This window comes from Lepisosteus platostomus, chromosome 28, assembly GCF_059453375.1.
Source record: "Lepisosteus platostomus isolate fLepPlt1 chromosome 28, fLepPlt1.hap1, whole genome shotgun sequence".
Taxonomy (NCBI): Eukaryota; Metazoa; Chordata; class Actinopteri; order Semionotiformes; family Lepisosteidae; genus Lepisosteus; species Lepisosteus platostomus.
Genome location: NC_142638.1, coordinates 1,084,074 through 1,107,654, shown reverse-complemented (window position 1 = coordinate 1,107,654; position 23,581 = coordinate 1,084,074). Strand labels below are relative to the sequence as shown.

The 23,581-nt window shown below is 43.5% G+C and overlaps 1 protein-coding gene across 1 annotated transcript in view; it reads right to left on the bottom strand.

Moving 5' to 3' along the window:
- The window catches only part of lrp2b (low density lipoprotein receptor-related protein 2b), a 65,744-nt gene that overhangs the window by 36,750 nt on the left and 5,413 nt on the right, over positions 1-23,581 (bottom strand). The window contains exons 4-37 of the mRNA XM_088623048.1: positions 22,698-22,808; positions 22,299-22,412; positions 21,718-21,834; positions 21,026-21,169; positions 20,310-20,426; positions 18,983-19,111; positions 18,421-18,590; positions 17,555-17,778; positions 15,780-15,986; positions 15,478-15,680; positions 14,988-15,128; positions 14,024-14,227; positions 13,505-13,697; positions 12,819-12,944; positions 12,137-12,267; positions 11,322-11,459; positions 10,697-10,978; positions 10,079-10,318; positions 9,179-9,298; positions 8,661-8,777; positions 8,098-8,475; positions 7,397-7,645; positions 6,813-7,024; positions 6,232-6,416; positions 5,203-5,431; positions 4,664-4,841; positions 4,177-4,305; positions 3,420-3,586; positions 3,040-3,183; positions 2,654-2,763; positions 2,107-2,284; positions 1,269-1,482; positions 795-1,031; positions 188-379 (exon numbers count right to left, since the gene is read on the bottom strand). Of these exons, the coding sequence (XP_088479174.1) occupies positions 188-379; positions 795-1,031; positions 1,269-1,482; positions 2,107-2,284; positions 2,654-2,763; positions 3,040-3,183; positions 3,420-3,586; positions 4,177-4,305; positions 4,664-4,841; positions 5,203-5,431; positions 6,232-6,416; positions 6,813-7,024; positions 7,397-7,645; positions 8,098-8,475; positions 8,661-8,777; positions 9,179-9,298; positions 10,079-10,318; positions 10,697-10,978; positions 11,322-11,459; positions 12,137-12,267; positions 12,819-12,944; positions 13,505-13,697; positions 14,024-14,227; positions 14,988-15,128; positions 15,478-15,680; positions 15,780-15,986; positions 17,555-17,778; positions 18,421-18,590; positions 18,983-19,111; positions 20,310-20,426; positions 21,026-21,169; positions 21,718-21,834; positions 22,299-22,412; positions 22,698-22,808 (6,030 nt within the window). The remainder of the gene's footprint in view (positions 1-187; positions 380-794; positions 1,032-1,268; positions 1,483-2,106; positions 2,285-2,653; positions 2,764-3,039; positions 3,184-3,419; positions 3,587-4,176; positions 4,306-4,663; positions 4,842-5,202; positions 5,432-6,231; positions 6,417-6,812; positions 7,025-7,396; positions 7,646-8,097; positions 8,476-8,660; positions 8,778-9,178; positions 9,299-10,078; positions 10,319-10,696; positions 10,979-11,321; positions 11,460-12,136; positions 12,268-12,818; positions 12,945-13,504; positions 13,698-14,023; positions 14,228-14,987; positions 15,129-15,477; positions 15,681-15,779; positions 15,987-17,554; positions 17,779-18,420; positions 18,591-18,982; positions 19,112-20,309; positions 20,427-21,025; positions 21,170-21,717; positions 21,835-22,298; positions 22,413-22,697; positions 22,809-23,581) is intronic.

Here is a 23,581-nt window from a genome sequence, read left to right as displayed (position 1 = left end):
AATGTTTAAATGAATGGCTGAATATGTATGCACTTTCACTCTTCCACGTAAAATTACACACCCCACCCCCTTAAAATTCTTTAATAATTTCATTCAAAATTTGTTGGAAGAAAAAAAAAATTAGAAGGTTTCACTCTTCTTCTGTGTTGTTATAATTCATCAAACGCTTGAGCTCCTTCTGGCTTACCCGCGACCCAGTCCACAGCAATGCCCAGTATCCCATTCCTTCCAATTCCAGAGCTGACGATGGGGGCATACTGTGAGCCATCAGTTCTCACCCGGAAGATGCCCTTGTAGGAGGAATAGATGCTGTTGTCTGACCAATAAACAAACCCAGAGGCCACGTGCACATCTGTCTTGTTAACCTCAGAGTAAGTGACTGCAAGAAAAGATGATCACTGTCATTAGGACCGCAGTACTTTATTAACTGTAGGATAGTAAAAGTAAACAGTTTTCCTCTATCTTAATGTGTGCAGCCAGTCTCGGGCATGTCTGGAAACTATGCTGTGACTTTGAGACCTTCAATGTTTTTAAAAACATGCACTTCCTCTTTCAGTTATCAAGTCAATAGGGGTCAAGAAACTGCTCCTCAATATGTATGGTCTAATGCTTTCAAGACATTGGAAAGGAGTCAATATGCAAACATCACTGAATACTAATGTCCAGAATTCTGTGCAAAAGATTTAATATACAAGTTATTTAACTTAACAGATTTGTATTTGAGAGCACAGGGTAAATGCAAAAATGGAATATACCCAGAATTTAATTCATATTTACATAAAGTCAATACTTACACTGTGAGACAGGCACCATGGCCTCAGAGTGGTCGGAGCTATTGATGTGGAAGCCTCGGATTTCAGTGAGAGTGGACACCACAGCGAAGGAGTCATACTCCACACAGCTGGCACCAGCCTGGGAGGGCACAAACCCAGTGGTGCAAGCACACGTCTTCTGTCCATTGGGCTTGGGCAGGCAGAGGTGTGGGCACCCTCCATTGCTGGAGCTGCAGGCATTGGTGCTTCCAGATGAATCTGCAAGAGAAATCCCACGACTTATGGCTCTCCACAAGACTGGCTTCCATCATCTTTTACAGCAGACGATCACAGATTTCAGGCCCACCTCTGTGTTTTCTCTTAAAGTCAATACATAGTTCGTGAGAAAGCGCCACCAGCTTATTTGCACAACCATTAATGCACAAAAATGCACAAACCAAAGGGTGAGTCTGTATGAAGTCTGGATTTTGCATCTCTGGGTGTGCCTGCACTCACCATCTCTGTAATGGACTTTGAGAGCCTTCACTCCAGGCATGCTACTCCTCATCACCACCATGTTGGCTCCGCTGGCCTTGTCTACTCTCTCGATGACCTCATAGTCCAGGTCGGTGTAGTACAGGAAGTTCTGGTGAACAGCCACACCCCAGGGACGAGAGAGGCTGTGCACAATTGTTGTACGACTCACACCATCCATTGTCCCACACTCGATCTGCAGGAAGAAAAAACACAGACATAACCAAGGGCAAGATGAAATTCTGAAGGTCGTATTGCTAGCCTTATCCGAAAACCCTGTAATAATCTATGTCACAATTAGCCCACAAGTGACTACAGACAAGCACACCAGTATCTTAATCTAAGACTTTGCATAGATATTAAGATGTCTAAACTAAGACTAGTACAGAAAAAACTAATTCAGAAAACCATTGGCAGCAGATGCTATAATTATATTCTTAATCTGCCTTTGCTGCATGTACTGTTTCTGCTATGTCAGGCACATGCAAAACATTTCATTCTGGAATCTTTACACCCCATGACCTACAGATCGGCTGTAAAAGCATGAACCTGCAATCTTACAGATTATACAGCACATGACAAATCCTAACAACGCACCATGTATTTAAACTAATAAAGAGAGTCAGATATTATAGACAAGAGATGGACCATGAGCAGAGATTTACAAGATGTTAAAGATTTTCCAAAGATGGGTGCTGCCTCGGAGGTCTTTAGGTTTGTGCTTTTCCTTTCTGGAAAAATCAAAACAAATAAAAATATTGTTCTAAAAAAAAAGATGTATCTTTCACTGCAAACCTGGCCTCTAAGCGACTCTACCTACCACTCCAGTGCTGGTGACTCCCCAGTACAGCTTGCTCTCTGCAAGGTCAGCGGCGATGAACTCGACGTGCTCCAGTCTGCCGGTGTACAGGTTTCTGGGGCTGCTGCCATCCATCTCTGCTGTGGCCACCTTGGGAGGGACATTGCGGCTTGTCCCTCGGTCTGTCCAGAACAGCCTCCTGAAGGGACATGGCCAACCGGCCACTTACAAACAGCCAGAGGGTTTCTGTAGCATTAAATTATTAGCTAGCTAGACTATTTTTTTATTAGATACTACTCTTAGTATCTAGCATCTTGTAAAAAATAAAATCTTACTTGAAATGATATCAAATGTTTCTATTCTTTTTGAAACATCATAAAAATGGTCATAAACTTAATTCTAATCATCATAAAATTTAGGTGGGTAGTTGCACTTAACTGTTTTGAATTGTCTAAGCCCAGCCGGCGGCCACAGTCATGGACAATGCATGGACAAAGGTAAGTGTACAGTTTCTTTTTGTGGGTTTGCAGCACAGTCTGTAGGCTGTGCAATGGCAATGCACCCCTACCCTCTGGCTGGATCCAGAGCGATTCCAATCGGCTCTCCAGCCCCTTCAGGCTTCCCAGTGTTGGCGATTATTGTCTTTCTGTAGTGCTGCTCTCCGTCCACCCTGATCACCTACACAACAAAATTCTCATTTTGACATATGACAATACCTCACTTAAAGGTTAATTGGACCAATTTAGCCATTCTGCAGATGATGCTAAAATGTTTGAATTATGCAGTAAGTATTACTTTCAATGGTTTTGAAACTGTCATTTTGAATCCAGGGGTTTATGAAGCACTGCTCTACATTTGATACGTGATATTTGTAGATAACCAAAACCAAACTATTGATAAAGAGACAAACAGGTACTGGACTCTGTGTTCAATGTAGTAGTTCTGAAGTTTTACCTCAATGGACTGGCCGGTGGGATTGGTGTAATACATCATCCGACTTATCCAATCAAAAGCTAAGCCAGAAGGAGAACCAATCACTGCTGCTGGAGCGAACTGCGTTCTGTTGGTGCCATCAGTCTTCACTCGGTGAATGGCTCCCTGTTTGAGGAGTACAAAAGCCCTCCAGGTATGAGACTATTCTTACCGCACAAATCCAATGAGCAAATATCGAAGAATTTAGCAACTGTGCTAAAGAATTATTCACCAATCTCTTAGATGTACTGTAAGTCTATATATGGATTTCAAAACCAAAGTCATTGGCCTTGCTATGGTTGGTTAGACATGTTCACCACTCTTAAGACGACAGCAGTTACAATCGAACATTCATTACTTACAGGGTTCTGTACCCAGTACACATACTGCTCCTGGTCATCAAAGTCCAGGTCCTGCCCATGACTGATACCCATCACGGGGATCATGGCGTTGTCATTAGTGTTGTTAGGATCCAGAGGGATGCCGAAGATGGTGGTGTCTCGGAGAACCATTAAGAAAGGGGTGTTGTCTGAAACCATGAGGTCGTGCATCAGTTACAACCACAGTCCCGTGAAAAGAAACAAACTCCTTGGGAATGGTGATTCTATTCAGCTTCCCACACGTATGATTCAGTAAAGTTTTGGAAACTTCATTTTGTGTGCAACTAAGTATTTTTCAAAAGTGAGTGTGGAGTCACTCTTTTCTTGGTTAGGAAACAGTTCCCAACTGAATTCCAGATGGATCATCATGATGAAATATTACAAGTCTGTTCATCCATTAATTCACTTACTGTGTTAGGATGTCTAACACAAATACTGTACGCAAAACTATGGATTTTTCAACTTTGCATTTATGTTTGCTTTATTACAATTTGAATTTAACAGCATTTATAGCACAAAATCATCAATAAAATTTGGAAATGAATAGTACTCCTGAAATGTAAAATCAAACATTTTCTGAAGCTTGAGCTGGACCCAAGAAGCAAAGTGGATAACTCTAGAAACCAGGCCAGCATGGACTGACTGGCTGGCACCAGCTCAGTTTATAATCAAGGCATTTCTAAAGGAACTGAACCCCTTAGGTCCATGTTCTAAACTGATACAACAGTAGACTTTGTACCTTTCTCACATGTGCGTCCATCACTGCCAAGATGCCAGCCAGACTGGCAGGCGCAGGAGTAGTACCGAGGCCTTATGCCCGCCAGCAGGCACAGCTGACTGCACTGATGGTTCAGACAAGGGTTCCAAGCTGTGAGGAATAGCAAAGGATTTGGGTATTGGCTAGACCACCCAAATCAATCAATCTGCATCAAACAAGTGAATATTACTTTACCTTGGGCTGCACCATGCTTCAAGACTGTATGTGTATATCAACCATTCTTATACACCAGGAAGAGTAACTCCAAGATCAGATCTGCTCTAGATTGTAAATACTACTTCATGCATTATCCAGATAATTAAATAAGATTTTAATATCTAAAGAGGAATGCACAAAAGGACATGTTGTGGACCTGAAGTTTGTCATTTCTTACACTGGTACACTCATACGAGTCTGGCAAGAACGTCATTAACCCTTCTGCCGTTTCTGGCATTCCGCTCAGTCCCACCTGCAGGCTGTTTGACAGGGTGGTCCAGCACGATGCCCATGGGCTGGTAAACGTTGTTCAGCATAACCGTTTGGTTTTGCCCATGCCACTTGTTAGCCCTGATGACTTTGCTGGTGTACCTCTCAGACCAATATACATAGTCCTCAAACACAGTCATGCCATGAGGGTGCTGCAGGATCTGGACATGTCAAAGGACACAACAGGAGAAAAGAGTTTGAGTGAAGAACATGAAAACAAAAGGAAGATTACAAAGAGGAAGCTGTTCACATACATGTGGTTGTTGGAAGTTAATTGGTCCAACTATCTTAATACTGAATAACGCCAATAATTGTGTATGTGAGTGTAGTCTTATCTCATTACTCTTTCTCTAAATTGGGAATGCTCTTCTTTTACCTTCACTGAAGATTCATTGGATGAAGCAGGTTGTAGCTGGATGAGAGCCCTCTAATCTTTACTGCCTTTCCATATTCTCTTTAATTAACCACTTAAATAAACCAAAGGTTTCTGAGAAATGCTAAGCCAAGACAGTGCCAACTCACCAAGTCACTGGCAAAGACTTGCTGGCGGTTGTTGCCATCGTAGTCACAGTAATCAATGTAATCCAGGTAAGCATCTGCAAAGTACAGCCGGCGAGTGGGGTAGTCGATGGCCAGACCGTTTGGCCAGTACACTTTGTGGGTGAGGATGGTTCTGCGGATGGTTCCGTCCATGCTTGCCCTCTCTATCCTCGGGTTCTGACCCCAGTCAGTCCAGAACATCAGATTGGTGCTGGTGAAGAAAGGTGACATTCATCATGGCTTTTTCAAGCACAGGGTCTCCTTAACTTGCTGTGAAATATCTGTGATGCTTCCTCCAGAGCAAGTCATGTTGGAAACTTAAAACACTCTTTCAGTTCTCATCTGTACACCTGTGACTCCTGTAACAATGTTGTTAATGATCTTAAACACCATTGCCATCTATCCATACATGGCAAAAATCCAACAGTAACCCAGCCAATGCTTTTCTACATACAGTTCATCTTTTTCTTCCAAATGTGGAATTAATTCTCAATTTAAACCAGCCCACATTGAGAGGCTCCTGTAATCCATATGTACTTTGAGATATACTAACTATCCAGAGGGTGAAGTCATCCATGGTATTTATTACCAATGTTTTGAGAGCAACCACAAACTTTTTTTTCCCCGATTCCTGAAGCCCTGATATCTTTGATAAACACACGACACAGGACATACAATGGGGAAAAAAACATCAAGGAAACAGTCAAAATGTAAACAATAGACAAACATACCTAACTGTATTAACACTGTATTAACAGGAAAGAACAAAGGATCCCAGGAAAATATCCTATGGCCCAGGAAGTAGTCAGATGGGTCTATTTGGGTTTTTCCCAATCAAAAGTTTCTGAAAACCATATACTGGTACAATTTTTAACTGGATATTTTGCTTCATGGCAAATGTGTATTCAAATGTTGGTTCATAGCAAATAGTGTCCATCTGTTGATTAGAATGACCCACGTTAGTGATTACAGCTTCTAATTGAAGGAAATCACTCTTCATCTGGAACCTACTGGTTTCGTGGGTCCAGAGCCAGCCCTCGTGGACTGGTGATGTTGTCACTCAGCAGAACAGTGCGGAATCTGCCTTCCAGAGTGGACACCTCGATCACCTCCAGCAGTGAGTCAGTCCAGTAGAGGTTCCTGCCCACCCAGTCAATGGCAATGCTCTCTGGTGCCGTCACCCCACTGGAAAAGACCTGGAAAGACCAGGAATAAAGGGACACACGACTGAGTAGGTTGCAGCCACTGAGCTAAACACTAAAGAAGGACTTGCTGGAGTGGTCTGGATAAGTGCTCTCAATTCTGTACATATACTAATTGCATTTCCCTCTATGATGGAAACCCTCCTTTTTTACCACCTGCTAATCAGCTTAAACAACTGGATATCAAAGACTTCCAGGCGGAAAATGTTTGGAATGGCATCACCAAACTCCCTTTAGGATCACAATCCAGCAGGTCTATTAAAATCAACAGCTTAAAGCCAAAGGAATATCACTACAGTGATGCAAAAAAAGGCTTACCAAATACTTCCAAACACAAATGTGAATTTAATGTGTGCAAATGGAATACAACAGCTATCTTGGACATCCTACCTCTTTGGTGTCAGTACCATTCTGCAAAGCACTCCAGATTTTCTTCTGTGATGCATCTGCCCAATAGATTCTGCTGGTGACCCTGTCAAAATCCACTGCCACAATATCTGATCCACCTAGAATCACAGGCTGGATGATGTTGGGCTGAGCACTGATATTATCTGAGATGATCTGGTTCCTCCTGGTGACGAGGAGTAAAGCATCCCTTGGATCTAAAAATGCACAAAATCTTCATTAAGAATAACAATACATAATCATATCACTTTACAACACTGCATCACTGTGCAGGGCTTGTGCTGTCAGTATTGTACCACTATTCCCATTTTTTAAGTCATCAATAGCATTAATGTGGCACAGCAGTTAGGGTAATCAAATTCCATGGGTTCAAATCCCAGGCAAGACACAGCTGTTGTACCCTTGAGCAAGGCAAATACAGTACATGCAGATTGTTCCAGTAAAAAACCCAGCTGAAAATGTGTGCGTAAAAGTCACTTTGGAATAGTGCATCAGCTAAATAAAGTGTAACATATTCCTAGAAAACTGAACCCCTCCATGAGTTTCCATTAACAAAGAGGAAAAAGCACCTGTAGCTTTGCAGACTCTGCCATTAGACTCTAGAGTATAACCATCCTCGCAGTAGCACCGGAAGGAGCCACGCTCATTGTAACAAGCCTGGCTGCAGGTCCCAGGGATCTGGCACTCGTCAATGTCCACACAGGTCTTGGAGTCGTTCAGCAACTGGTACCCAGGACTGCAGGTGCACTGGGCTCCAAAAGGCCCCTGCACACAGCCATCAGTGCAGCCCCCATTGTTAACCGAGCAGTCATCCTCATCTGCAGAGCACAAGCGCCAAGTTTACCCACCTTGCCGAGCACCTTGGATTAAATCCGTGTTAGACACTAAATCAATTTAGGTGGGTAGCTGCGTCAGCATGCGTAGGCTGCAAAGGAACAAGTAATAGGTTTATTCCATGCTGAAAAAAAGAAGAAAGAGAACACAACGTTTCGGGAGTGGAGCCTTCTTCAGGTGTAACCAAATTCCATGGGTTCAAATCCCAGGCAAGACACAGCCGAAGAAGGCTCCACGGCTGAAACGTTGTGTTCTCTTTCTTCTTTTTTTCAGCATGGAATAAACCTATTACTTGTTCCTAAATCAATTCAGCTTATTTCCAGTTTACGAGGAAAAACGAGAAGAGCCTGAAGCTCTCAGGGAGCAGGATCTGACATAGACTAGTCACGCCCTGAGATCCCGAGGCAGGAGGCCAGGGGAGGAGACTTGTACTCACTGCAGCTGGGAGACTCGTCCGCTCCATCTGGACAGTCTCTCTGCCCGTCGCACAGCCGGTCGATGGAGACGCACACCTGGTCAGTGGGGCAGAGCCACTGACTGCTGGGGCAGCTGAAGGGGGGCGTGGGGCAGTGCCGCTCGTCGCTCAGGTCCCGACAGTCGTTTTCGCCGTCGCACACCCAGGCTTCGGACACACAGTTCCCATTGTCGCACAGGAAGTAGTTGGGGCGGCAGGTGTGCGGCGGACACCCCCTGTGCTCGTCGGAGCCATCCTGGCAGTCTGGGTGCCGGTCACACTCCCAGCTCTCAGGGATGCAGAAACCATCACCCTGGCACTGGAACTCATGGTCGTGGCACATCCCCGGGGCCCGGGTGGCTAAAGCAAGACCATACATTTCCATCAGACTGGCATACTGAGGCACACCAACTTCCAGACATTCTTGTCATCTTCCCTACACCTGACTTCTTCTCTTCTGGATGTGCTGCTGGACAGATATTTAGAGGAAAAGCTAACACTTGAGCCCCAGGATAACTTGAGCGCCCCCTTCGGCTTTGACTTACGACATCCCAATTCGTCGGAGTGGTCCCTGCAATCGAACACGCCATCACACCTGTAGCTCATCAGGATGCACTGGTTTCCACTGGAGCAGGCAAACTGAGTCACAGGGCACCTGAACACTGTTCAGACACAGCAGGAAAGACACAAGAAGCACTGCTGAGTGGAGTAGGGCAAAGGAGAACTTGGACAACCTCCCATCAACCAGAGCATAACCATACTTGAGAAAGCAATGTGCTGGAAGCAATGTTTTACACAAAGGCCAGTGTCTCCCAGTACTGGAAAATTCTTTAGTTGAGTTGTTGAAAATGTAATCTCCAGATTACAAGATATTGCAACATGAAAACACAGAAAACGTGAGAGATTGTAAATCAGTCATGGTCAATATCATCACTAGTAATCATCAACAGTAATGATGCATTTTTTATTTTCTGTGAGGGATAATATTAAGGCTGTTGTGACAAGAACTTGCACTGGCACATCATTCTGGGAGAGAGAGAAAAACCACAGTCTTCACTCTTACCGCAGTCCTTCTCATCTGAGCCATCTGCACAGTCCAGGTCTCCATCACACACATACACGTCCGAAATGCAGCGATGATCGGGGCACAGGAACTGGCCGGGACGGCAGGTCCCAGACACATCTGAAAGGTGGAGAGCACCCCAGGGCAGGAGCAGGACAAATGGCAGTCAGGCATAGTTACTTCAGCCCTCCACTTCTCCCTTTTTTAAAAGGTGCTGTGACACTTCAAATAACATTACACATTCTTGCCACACTTGGTTTGCACTATCTGATGCACACCTGCACTTACAAACTTAATGCAAAGCAATATTCTTCATTTTAACAGCTATCCCAAAGAGACTCATCAAATCCTTCCACAGACACATGGAGCTAGAAACTTGGAGAATGTGGTGAGTTAGTATGATTTTCGTACACAGCCCACAGAATTTAGGGCTTCTGTTGAAAACAATCAAATTTCAGTCATAAGTCAACTTATATTACTTATGTTAGTAGAGCATAGGGATGGCTGGACGTTGCACAGATCTGTTTCTCATTCACAAAATACTCAAACTGTGACCCAGCAAAAATGACACCTGTAGAATAAGATCTAAACCTACTTTATTACAAATGAGTCTTAACATGTAAAAGATGTTTGACCGGGGAAGGATTCCTTGAATTCCTGACTTTCCACTTTCAGAAGAGTGTGTGAGAAAACCACAATGCTGATCCATGGCTCTGCTATGATTCTCTGTGCTTATGATGTAAAACATACAAGGGTGTGCTAATGAATTTGTGCTGCAAGATGCAAATGTTCTTTACAGTAAGTACACTCTATTTTGACGAGGTAGCCATATGACTTTCACAGTGATCAGCTGTGCTTTGCCTCCTCTAGCAAGGCCATGCTGCTGCTCTACAGACCCACCACAGTTGCGCTCGTCAGATCCGTCTTCACAGTCGTTCTCGGTGTCGCACAGCCAGGCGCTGGGGATACATCTGCCGTTGTCACACCTGTAGTAGCCATCCCGGCAGGAGACCGGCCCCTTGGTGGGGCAGTGGTCTTCGTCCGTCCCGTCTCCACAGTCGTCCTGGCCATCACAGCGCCAGGCGGAGGGGATGCAGTGGCGGTTCCCACAGGTGAAGGCGATCGGAGAGCACGTCATTCCTGCAACAAAAACATCTCATATCAAATATCCAAGCCTCCATCCAAACATGGAGTTTGTGGAGCCTGGAGACCTTATTCTCTTGCTTTTCACTTTTCCTGCCACCAGCCTCCACAGGCAGCTACTTGTAACATCAGAGACGGCTGAGAAATCTTTCCCTTCTAGTAGTGCATCCTTACCTCCCTGGGAATTTTAGTTCAACTGACTGAAACACACTTCTGCATAAATCACAGACAGATAGGGACAGGCTTAATACTTAACCTCCCTGATTTCCATCGCGGATCTGGGTCTTATTACGAGCGGGTCTGCAGCTGCTTGTCTATGCAATGCTCTTTGGATAATAGTACTGATTAAACATTGCTATCCTTGGGAACCCTCACCGGGGACGGTGCAGTTGGCCTCATCCGACTTGTCATGGCAGTCTTGGATGCCGTCGCATCTGTAGGAGTTGGGAATGCAGCGGCCCTCATCACAGGGAAAGGAGTACACCCCACAGCTCTGATCTGGGGGCTCCACAGAGTCATCCGGGATGCAGTCGCGATGGTTCTGCTGGAGTTTCATGCCATAGGGACAGCCACAGTGGCGACTGAACGGCACTGGAAAGCAGAAGTGACTGCAGAGGCCATTGGGGGTGAGCGCCCCATTGCACTGGCTGTTGATAGCTGTGAATTTCAAGACAAAAAAATGTATAATACTGACTCGTCTGTGGTGCTATGCCAGATAAGTTTGAAGTTTCCTCTTAACAATCTTTATGAGATTGTCAAGAGGAACAGTTCTCGGTCCTGAAAAGAAATGCAAGTAAACTTTATTTTCAACCATTTGCTAAAAACTATTTTAGCACTGATAACCACTTTCATTTAGTTTTCATTCGTATCACTCCTGAGATGAATTCTCTATTCCCACAAAAGGGAGGGTTGCCATTAGTGCAGATGTACTGGTTTCTGCTGTCAAACACCAGGCATCTCTTGATCCAAACGACACTTCTCGCCAGGATGTCCGTCTCACCTGTCTGAACGTCAGCACTGTACACCTTCACACTCATGAGGTCCGGGACCCCCCGGCGCATGGGCAAGAGGCTGCCGCCATCCCTCTTCCGCAAACGGTACACAGTGCTGGTCCTCCAGTCGGAAACGTAGAGGTGATCTGCATGGGAGAGAAGAAAACTCCAACCTCACCAGAGATCCTGGGACAACTGTCTTTTCAAAGAGCACATGGTCACCCATTCTGGTAAAAATAAAACATCCTCATTCTTAGTAGTAAATTGTTTTTACAAAATACTTTGCCTACCCCTCCATTGCACCAGTTACTTGCTGAGATAAGTTTAGGTGTGATGTTGAATATGAAAAATTCAACACCTAAACACAAATGACCCATCATAAAATCCATAGAAAAATTGATTTCTCTAACTACCTTAATGAAGTCAGGATTCAAAAGTCAGTTTCTGTGATTTGCAATTGAAGTGCTTAAAAACCTTTTAAATGATACATTCATTCATTCATTCATTTATTCACTCATTTTGATAGTGTGGAAAACATGCAACAAGAATGAAGACTGAAGACAGCCAATACAAAGTCAATACAAAGTCCCCCCATTAGTTGCCAAAATCATATTTAGGGTCGATTATATCCTTGTGTACTTCTTCAAACTGCCATGTGTGGATTAAAGAAAAGAAATACTTGATGTGTTTCAGTGAAAATCCTTATCTTGTTAACAATAAAAATGAACTAATATCTCAGACAAAAAGTCTTCAATTTTGCAACTCATGTGTTTGACAATTGTGGACCAGAATTAAAGATGTTCCTTCTCTCAGTATTGCTCACCCAGGTGTAAAGATAGACTGTAGGGATGGGTGATCTGTCCCAGGTTCGAGAACGTCCGTCTGTCCAAACCATTCAGGTCACTGTGCTCAATCCGGTCGAGCAGAGCGTCCACCCAGTAAATCCTGTCCACCCTGTTCCAGGAAACAATCGACCTAGAACTCACATCTACAACCTTCACAGATCGAGCAAGTGCACAGTACAGTGTAAACATTTAAGATCAAAAAGCACAAACCACATGGGTCTATAAAATCATGGTATTATATCTGATTTCATCACTTGGATTTATACATCCGTCTACTATATACCACACACAAAGCAAGAAGACAAATGGAATAACAAGAAGTCATATCTGAGTTGCCCTTTTGGTTTGTACTTTTTGATCTCTGATAAAATGCCAATATCACCTCCTGTAGGCATTCCAAGAACTACGTTTTATAATTTCTGTGTAGCATTTTATCTGCTTTAAACCTACAAAAGTAAATTAATCTTATACTGGTTAAAGTATTCTATAGAGTTAGGATTTCCATACCCAGAACCCTTTCGCTCTTTCAAGTTACAGTATATTCTACAAACACTGATCTAAACACCTGTTTAGGAGGTTAGGATTAACTAATTCACATGCACAACTCGGGTGTCCTCAAATCTGACAGACTAGACAGATGGATCAGACCAATTCCCGTACATGTAGTCGATGGCCAGACCATTAGGCCAGCCCAGAGTCGTGTTGACAATGGGTTGAGCATTCGTGCCATCACCCCAGGCCCTCATGATGGTGGCAGGCCGATACCAGTCTGACCAGAAGAGGTAGCTGAAGGAAGAGAGAGAAGCATCAGAGATTACATTTTTGTTCCCATCTCATACAATTAGCTGTTAAAAGTTGTCTGAGAGCAAGATGGTATAACAACATCAATATGTAATTTCATGTGTCTCATTGTAATTTATACCTCACAAAATAAAGCATTACTGTCTTAACCTTGCTAAACAAAGCCAAATATTTCAAATGCTCTTAAGCAAATGAACAAACTTAACAGACCTTACACACCTCGAAATGATGGTGAGCTGCGTTAGTTGAACTAATAAGCTGCTGCTTGATTGGAACATTTGCGGGTTCTTTTTCAACTCATGAGTTAAAAGGCTATCTCCAATAGGATTTAAACCTGAAAACATTTACATAGTTCAAATGAATCGCGTTATTAAGGATTAAATGCCGTAACTGACAACTTGGCTGATTACAACCCAACAGGTGTCTCCTGGACCAAGACTGAGAAGTGTCGTCTGGGCACAGGAAGAAGCAGGCAGCGGCTCTCTTTGCATACTCGTGGATTTCTGTGAGCTGCTGAGATCTCTAAATAACAACAACATCCTCACCCTGCCCCTGGATGCACCACAATCGCACGGGGATTTCGAAGATCCTGGACAATGTCTCGACGCGACTTGTCCGTCACTCTGTAGGCGGCAATCAGCCGAAAGGAAGTGGATGTCCAGTACAGAATCTTGGAGGTCCAGTCGAAGGCCAGGCACTCAATAAAACCTGTACGATGGCCATTCAGAACCTGCAAACCTGAATATACATTAAAAAAAAAGATATTCCAGATTTTACATTTTTTCCATATTGATGGGTCATTGGCAGGCTGCTCAGCACATTTTGTAATTCAACTCATTAATCTCAAACTGCATCAAAGATTAGGCAACACATCCTTCCCTAAAGATCTTTCAGGTCAAGAACTTGTCTCAGGATGCAGTCGAATCTATATACTGTATGATTTGAAAACAAATCTGAGCTGCAGATTATCTTATTGAGAGCTAATTGGACTCTACTTGAGACACTGAGAAACAAATGATTGGCAACACTGGACCTGTGGCAGATCGTCACTACATGAGCCCTACCTGTGCCATTGACCCCAGCCTGATACACAACTCCCCGCATTCTGTCAGCAAAGTAGATAGTCTCCTCTTTGCCATCATAATCCACGCCAGTGAAGAAGGAAGGACTGGCAGTCAGAGGTAGAATAATGTCCTCTTGCGTGGACACATTCAGTGGGATCCCCCGGACAGCAACACCAGAGGACATCAGGAGAAACTCCTTCACCTCTGTCAGACAAAGAGCAGTGAAGACCTTTGTGCCCTATTTACAGATGCTAGGTCCACAGGCACTGGGGATGCCAAAACAAATTAACCTGTAGTAGGCTGATGAGTATCTGCTTATAATGTGTAATAATATGGATAAAACTGAAGTAGCAAGTGTGTATGTAATTGTAATCCACTGTTTCAAATAAGGAGATAATTTCCACCAAGAAGAGGTACTTTTCTCCTTTTCCCTTTACTTGAAAACCCTCAAATTCAGTTCAACATTCAATTATCTTCCTAAGTGTGTAATACAGGGAGAAGGTTATTCTCCACAATGGCTGGAACACCAGTCTATTGCAGGGAATACACAAACCTATTATAGATTCCATGGCCAGAATTTCTTTGGAAGACAATAGTGCTTGGAGACAAATACAGGAGGAACATGCAAACTCTACAGACCAGTTTCCCAACTCCAGCCCTGTTGAAGTGTTAAAAACCGACTGGTCCAAACACATTTGGGAGCAAAATTTTTGTTTTAAATGTCTTGAGAAAAAGTACTTTTAACTAAAGAGATGTATCAGGCATGTCCAATCTATGACCAAAATAGTTGACCAAAATAGCACAGGTGACTGGTTACAAGGAATTTTAAAATTTGAGGAGTGAAACGGTTTTTGTGACTCTGTTATTTCGGCTATCATACAGATATAAAACACATGGTCAATGCTAAGAGAATATGAGCCCCTGGATATTCGCTCTCACTTTGGGCAGCTGAAGGGATACGTACTGAAACAGGTACGCCTGTCAGGCTGCAGGTCATAGCCCATCCTACACTTGCAGCGAAAGCCCAGGCCATCATTGTCAGTCCTGTGGCTCAGCACGCAGATCTGCTGGCAGCCTCCATTGTGGCGCCCACATGGATTAATAACTGAATGGATGTCAAAGGGAAAAGAAGGTTAGGGTCATTATTGTCCATTACATTCCAGTGTATGAACAGATGGGCTACAAGCAAAAATGCTTCTCACCCACTTTGTGATTTGTCAAGAATTATTGACACACACAGTCACAGACATGTAGTGTCTGACCTAGGCTGAGAAGCAAGACTTCTGCACATCTGTGTCCAGACCACTGCCAGGTTCACTCAAACTTGCCCATTCACTCACGTGAGCCCCCTAGGGCAGGAATGTTCTGTCATCCACTCTATGTTTCTGTCACATACTGTATGTTCTCGGGCTTTATCAGCATATTTCAAACCTAAGTGTCTCAATTTTCATTACCGAAAGGCTGCAGGACGGAGTGAGAGATGACCAAGTGGTTGGGCTGGTCTGTGGTGCGATACAGCAGCTTGGGATTGCTCCCGTTAAACCTGTTTGCCTGAATCACCCCCATCTTGGTCCAGTCGGTGAAGAAGACGTGGTTCTCGAACAGTGCCACTCCATAGGGATGGGGCACATCTGCACCCCCACTCAGAATGGATTTCCTAAGAGAAGAGGAAAAAAATCAAAACATTATGTATCATCAAATTAATTCTATGTACATTGAGCTTTTCACCTTAAAAGATGCCCTTGTCCCATCATACCTGTCTAAGCCATTGTAGTCAACTGTTTCAATGTAGTCATAGTGGCTGTCTGTCCAGTATACTCTCTTGGTGAGGATGTCCAGCGATATTCCTGATGGTGATCCCAGCTTTGACTTCACTAGATCCAGCCTGTTACTGCCATCCATGAAGGCTCTCTCCAACTTGGGCTCATTGTTAAAATTGCTCTTGTCTGTGAAGAACATGTACCTGTGGAAGAACGCAAAAGCACTGATTTGCCTTCCACCTGCCATAAGTAGTCTATTCCTAATCTTAACAGTCTTCACGTCAGAGTTTTTTTCTGGTTTCGGTAACAGCAAGTAGACTGAGAGCATGTGACTCTCCCCAGATGGGAGAGTACTCCATCGCAGGGGTACCACCAGCTGTATTCATCTACTTTGCCCTTGCTGACATGATTAGGAGGCAAGAAATACAGCAGTTTGAAAATGCTTATTCCTGTTTTATTAAATGTCTATAAAGCACAAAAACTAGTGGAAAAATAAACAGACTAAAATACAGCATCATAACACACTGTGGTTTCACAAAACACTGTTTTAACCTTTCATACCCTTCTGGGTAAACTGACAAAAAGTGATTGAATCAGATCTCAAGCTTATAAAGAACAGCTCTTTCTTCTGTTCCTGAATTCTGCAAGTGAAGGATTGATGGGTAAATTGCACAGAACTGCACAAGCAAAGTTGACGTGCTCACAGCTGGAGACATGCATTTGCACATTTGACATGCCTTTAGAATGGGAAAAAAAAACAAAAGAATTAAAATAAGACACCTGATACTTTGGAAGACACGATCCTCACCAGGGCAGGTGGAATGAAGACCGATCACCTAATAATTTATATATAATTTAAGTTTCTCTGATAACTGGATCTTTAAAAAATATTCAGTGTACAGTATGTGAGCAATGGCTTTTATATGCCCGTTCCAAACATGAAATAAAGCCAAGAAATGGATAGAAAATTCTCTCTTCACAAGTTGGTATCCCTGACCTCAGCAAAATCTGATATTTGGGATCATCATACAGCATGAATAAAGAAGTATTGCTTGCAGACAAGGAAGTCTTTCTGATGGTGCAAAGAAAATATTATAGAATGTTTGTGATGGACCAATGAAAGACACTATATGAATCCTAGTTCATCTGTTTGAGGAGGATGGTTGTGTGCTCATTCAATAGAAAGATTACAAGAGCTGACAAACAGACCGCACAAGCAAGACCCAGCGAGATGTTTCTATAAGAGTTTATAACATTAAACTCATCTTTGCTCCATTATGGATGGTAATGTCCATATCACTGCCACAGCAGGTCATCAGGATAGACCTCATCCTAGGTCCTGTAGCATTAAGCGAATTAGAGAGCACAAGATTCCCTTTGCCAGATTGGACCTTACACTTTGTGGCTTGGCTACCCATGTCACCTGTAATTTCTACCTATGGGCACACCTGAAAGATCAGATATTTCTGGATTACCATATTTGAATTGAATCGGATCCTATTCTGTTTCCGTCAGAGTGTATTTTTTAAAAATTGACTTTATGCTTTAAATGAAGTATGAATTTTTAATGTTCGGCAATAATTCAGATTCTAATTTGGTACATTTTGCCCTAAATTATTAAAATATAACAAGCTTGTGAAATGGTCATATTAATAAAAAATCTTTAGACGTCATTCAGTTAAAAAAAAAGTGGAGGTAATGTTTCTGCTGAACCAAAGCCCTCACTGGTGAAGCGCACACACATAGTCAAGGACTGAGACCGGTAACCTACCCCACTGTGGGATCCAGAGCCAGTCCATGAGGGTTCTGGAGGTTCTCTGCTATCAGGGTGACCCTGTTTCCACCATTGTAGTCACAAAGGTCAACCCTGTCGACTGCGCTCTCAACCACATACAGTTTGAAGTTGATCCAGTCCACAGCGATGTTCTCTGGACTGTCTATGGACATCGAGAGGACCTCTGTCATATCTGTCCCATCAAATTTTATGGAGTACACCTGGGGAAACAAGTGGACTAGATCAAGGCATGATGTAGCAAGAAGCAGAGTTCTGGAAAAACAGCAGTCTTCCCTAGGTGTCACTGTTGTTAAAGTATATTTTCTTTCCATGTTTAAGTTCTGGACTTTTTTTAAAGATAAATTTTTATGTGGTTCTTGGTCTTGTTGTATGCACTGGGTTTTGGACATGAACAGGCATTTATATTTCTGGTATACATCACATTTAAACTCCCCCAGAAAAGAGAGGTAAAGAAAGTGTTTTGAGGCATCAGGGCCCAATGACATTTTCATGGGATTTGTCTGAGATTAGTTCCAAGCTGGGGACAACAGGAATGAAACAGTCTTCATCTTCTGGAAGGGAGCAAAAAGAGCACTAGAATCTCACTAGATCACGGCACAAGAATATGCTTGAAAACAGAATGAGAACGGCTCCAGCCTTTTACTGTAAAAATGTTCGCCACAAAAAATTACAATTACATCAATTACAGACAGCTGCAGCAAATGGACATCTTTGCTGCCAGACACAGAGAAGTCTGAAGGTTTAATTTTCAGAAACCAGATGCTTTCCCTGTAAGGCAGGAATCACTCAGCAGAGAAGCATGAATAGCAGGTTAAACCCATTAGATATACATCAATACAAACCTTCTTGCTGGTTTTATCTGTCCAGAAGAGGCGCTGGCTCACCCAGCTGTAATCGACTCCCACAGCCCGCCCTTTGCCCTGCGAATGGACCAGAACCCGCATGTTCCTGCCATGAACGTCCCCAATCATCACGTCTCGGCCGTTAGAGAAAATGAGTTGGGGGAGGCCAGCTGCAGGCAGGCACAGAGAGCAGCAGTGTTCAGGCTCATTTATCAAATCAATTTCAAAGATACCTACCTGCTCTCCCAGGTGTGTTTTCATGCAGCAGACATTCTAATTAAAAGATCTACCATAAACCTGATTGTTATTAACAGTTTTTCACAGTTAGACAAAGGACAGTGTAATCAAGTATACGCATTACTGCACCCCAAAATCTCCCCTAAAAAGTGCACAACTTAACTGACCAAGAGATGCAATGCAGGTTTAAATTTAATAATACCTTTCTTGCAGATTAACATCTAATGAAGTACTTGTTATAACCGATATTACACAAAGCTCCATTAACCCTTTGTTTCAATATGACTGGGGCAAGGAAATAAAGACATTGCCTGTTGTTCCTCACCTGAGTTATTGGCTTTGCAGTGATGTCCCTGTTCTAGAAAGTACCCACTGGCACAGCTACAGACATGTGTGCCAGATCGGTCCTCACAGAACTGGTCACACATCCCCCAGATGTTACAGTCATCATAGTCTGTGGGTGCAGTAGGAGCACAGGATTATAACTGGAGTATAAGTGAAACATGAAACTATGGACACAGATGGAAAATTTGCACAAAAGCCTGTGGGAGTCTTAAAGAAATGGTAGGAAAAGATCCATGGATCCAATAAAACAAGCTAAATGGCTCGCATGATCATGTAAAAACTTTCCCATCTTCTTATTTTCTATATGCAAGACCTGCCAGCTTTCTCCCAATCAAAGGTATCGACCCTTAAATGTTTGCTTTCTGAACTGAAATTGTTTTCAGAATTCAGGTCAGAGAACTTCTGTGATCTGTACAGAAAAGACTATGCATGCAGGCTGATTACTCATTAGCCCAGAGGTGCTCGGTTCTGGCGGATTTTAGATGGCACTGCAGGGATGCAAGAGGTCTCACCGCAGCTGAGTGCATTTTTTAAATACATTTATTACGAGAGGCCTTCTGGACAGCTGAGCGGGGAGACACCATTTTTCTCTTCTTTCCTCAACTCTAAAGCTCAGAAATTTCTAGCTGCTTTTTATACCCTGAACACAGCTTGAACAGCCTCTTTTGTTACCACAAATATCAAGCTAGGAAAAAGATATTCAGAACATTGCAAAATTCCAAAAGTTCAGCTGCCAACCACGTTTCATCAATGATTGGAAGGGCTTCAAATATATTTTGGCATCACCATTTATTTAACTAGAAAAGGCAGACGTGATTTAATGATGCTTTAAGTGAGCCAATTGTTGACTTCGCTGGATTAATCAGGTTTTATTTCCAAGTCTTTAATTCTTGAGTTAATACCTCCTATAGAACAGGAGTTCTTAAGTCATTACATGTTCAAGTAAAATTAAATCCAGAAGATGCTGTGGCTCTTAAGGACGAAAAAGCTTCGTGACGTTTTATTAGTGATCAGTCATTTGTCAGAAACCCCCATCTAAAGAGATTAAGGAAGCATTATTATAACAAATGTTTAAAACGTTTCTATTGGATTAATTTAAGGCTGCACTAAGAGTGAGCACTAAGTGATTCGTTCTTCATCTCATGTGCAAGACAGTAGAATCAGCACTCCTTCAGACAGACACCTGCGAGAGTGACGGACCTGAACCAGGAATATCACTGCTCCACCCAGCCTGCACAGTAATTTTAGATGGTTGTGGGTGATTTTTCCTCCTATTACAGCTGAGAGCTTGAGACCAAGAGGCTTACCGACACACGTCCGGCTGTCGTTGGCTACGATAAAGCCATCAGGACAATAGCAGGCTCCCCCTTGAGGCGAGGGGTGGCAGCGAAACTCACAGCTCAGCAAGGAGCAACTCTCCAGCCCTGAAAGACACGCTTGTTCTTAATCTGGCTCCTTTCTTCCAGCTTTTTGTCTAGCACACATGAAGCAAAACCCTCCTTTGTGGACATGTCTTCCTCACTTAGCAGGTTTTTGAGGTATTGATTGCAAGAGAGGGAAAGGAGCAACAGAAAACAGATGGGGGACATTTGAGGAGTGTAACTGGACAGTTTAATTTTCTAGAGAATGCTCCACAGTTTAACAGCCTTAAGCCTTAAGACAAACCTGAAGTGATACAGCACATAGACCAGGCTGCATTATCCAGACAGACACATTGACTGATGCTACACCATGAGGGCATGAACCTCTTGAACGTCTTGATGATGTTCAGGTATGCTTTAAGCATTGCAAACCAGAGGTGAGCCAGGTGAGACACACAAGAGACAAGTAAATTACTTGTTGTCAATACACAACAGATAAGTTAGAAACACAATAAAACTGACCATATCCAATGTGCATATGAAAGTAACAATACTTGTTCATTTAATAATAAATAAAAATTCTAAATGTTCTTTCCTTTACATGCACAGATGGATGGTTTTATAAAAGTCTTTGCTTGCTGTGGAAGGGAGTCTGGGCTCACCACATGTCAGGTGTGCTGTGGTGTTGGTCTCATCAGTTCCACCTGGGCAGTCAACATGGCCATCACACACCTTGCTGACTGGGACACAGAACAGAGATCCGGGGCAGGGCCACTCCCCAGGATAGCAATCCCGAGAGCCAGTATCTGAAACAGACAGGACCATGAGACTCCTAGCACATGTCTGTGGTATGGCCTGGTAATGACGCATAGAAATATCCAAAAAGCATTATTTTTAATGAATTGAAAAGAACATCACATCTTGCTTGCCTGCTAAACATCACCGAAGTATAAACTTGTATTTTTTATTTTAATGGTCATTTGAAAAAAATGGCAAAAAAAGTGTTTAACTGCATATTTTATGTTCCTGTCTCTTCTCAAGTTATAAATAGAAGCAAAGTGTCAAGCAGATACAGTATACATCCCTAAAAGACACAAATAGTAACCAGTTGATCATCTGCTTCAGATGCACATACTGTACATAGCCTCTTTTTTACTATCCAGCGTCTGCTTTGCACCTCATCCAGGAGGAGTACAATTTTTATTCATGTTAAAACTGTGTCACAGCACCAGTCTGAGATGAGCAGCAACATTGCCTTCTGGAGCCATGGCAGGTCAGTATCTGAGAAAGGGGGGAGAAAGGGAGGGACCCTCTCTCAGGCATGTGCAGCTTCGCGCCCCCTGCCCGTGCTCACCACATCCCTTCTCGTCGCTGGAGTCCCCACAGTCGTTGAACCCGTCGCACACCCAGGTGTGGGCAATGCAGCGCCCGCCGGCGCAGGTGAACTCGCTGCCACTGCAGCTCCCAGACTCTGAGATCAAGACAGACAGACACGTCAGCAGGGTCGACCACAGCCAGCTCCAGCAGCCCGGTGGAGCCCAGCAGAGCCCTTTCAATCTCTGCAGTCAGGCTGCCGGCTTCCGTGACAGAATTTACTAGTAAGAAATGGTTACACAGACCTGCCTCCTGAGGCTAAAGTCACACCTCTTCAATATTACAATTAGGTGTGAAGATTACTCATACAGTGTATATCCACATGCTCTAGCCATTAACCGTCCTCATCACTATTAGCACTTGAATCAGTGACGATCAAGTGGGAGTTCCAAGGGATCTATTCTCTATAATAAAATCACCGTTAGTAATAATTTGTCATTGCAAATCTCCCAGGGCTTTCATGAATTCTAATCCCTCAGTTCCCATGTTAGATGACCTAAATTCCACTGACATTTCCCTGCAATCTCCTTGCCTAGGTTGAGCTCTGGCCTCACCACTCACCACAGCCATGCTCATCGCTGTCATCACCGCAGTCATCCCAGTGGTCACAGACAAAAGACAAGGGGACACAGAAGCCATTGTTGCACTGATACTGGTGCATTGGGCAGTGCTGGGCTGTGAAATAGTAGAAAAATGTGTTGTAGACAATAATAATGTTGTAGACAGGGGAGATCTAGACAGCTGTGTGTTATAGACAGTAGTGTTATTGCCAGATGTGTTTGGATGTCACGTTTTACAGTTAGGGCATTGGCCTAACCTATCAGACACAAAATGAACATGTATATTTTGGGTAATATGGATGAACGTTACAGGTTCAAGTGCCTGATACCAACACTGCTGTTGATGTCCTGACCAAGTGACAGAAACAGTAAACCATTTCCTGAAGTATTTTCGACTTACTGCAGTTGGCTTCGTCAGAGCCATCTCTGCAGTTCTGGATGCCATTGCAGTGCTGGGAGTGGTCGTAACAAGCTCCATTAGCACAGGTCAGCTGAGAGCAGCTCGGGTAGTCTGGGAGGAACAAGAGCACAGAGTGTGAGAGTGAACTTTCCGGAAAGCATGAGTCAAGTTCAAAAGACCATTTTGGACCCCAGACAACCAAGATCTGGTGACAGACAAATAAATAGAGCACCCGACCAGACTAGCTTTTACACCTAACGTCTTTGCGTCACACTGCAGCGAGCTGACAGGGCATGACTTGGGGTATCTGTGGGAGTTTCCGCAGAGCTGAGGGAGCAGCGAGACTGAGGTGAGAGCTGGCAGGCTGGGGGAGGCCAGTAGGAGGAGGGCTGCTGGATGAAGACTGCCCAGAGTTTTGGACAGCAGGGCCAGGCAGACAAGGCAATGAGGGAAGAGTCTCATGGGAAACATCAGTAATGCTTGTTTGAGGCCAGTAAACCGTTTAGCTGCTTGGCTGGGAGAGTTAGGGACTTTGAAAAGAGGTTAAGGCAGGAACTCAAAGAAGAGCTTTGGATTTTGTTTCGGTGTTTGGTTGTGATGCATTTGTGGTTTTCTCTGCACTGCGAAATAAAAGGCAAGGGTATTTTTCTGAACCTTGGAGCTGTGTGTTTGATGGTTCTGTGGCCTGGACCTGCATATTTTAAAGATATGGTGTCACGGCACACCCACACTAGGTAGGAACTGTAGCACAGAAAAAATCTATAAAAAGTAGACTTAAGAATGCAATAAAAACAATGAATCTGAAAAGATTTTGCACTACAGTGCAAAATAGCTCAACTATTTACAATCAAATAGCTGTAATTAAAATGATTGTCTGTCTTTAC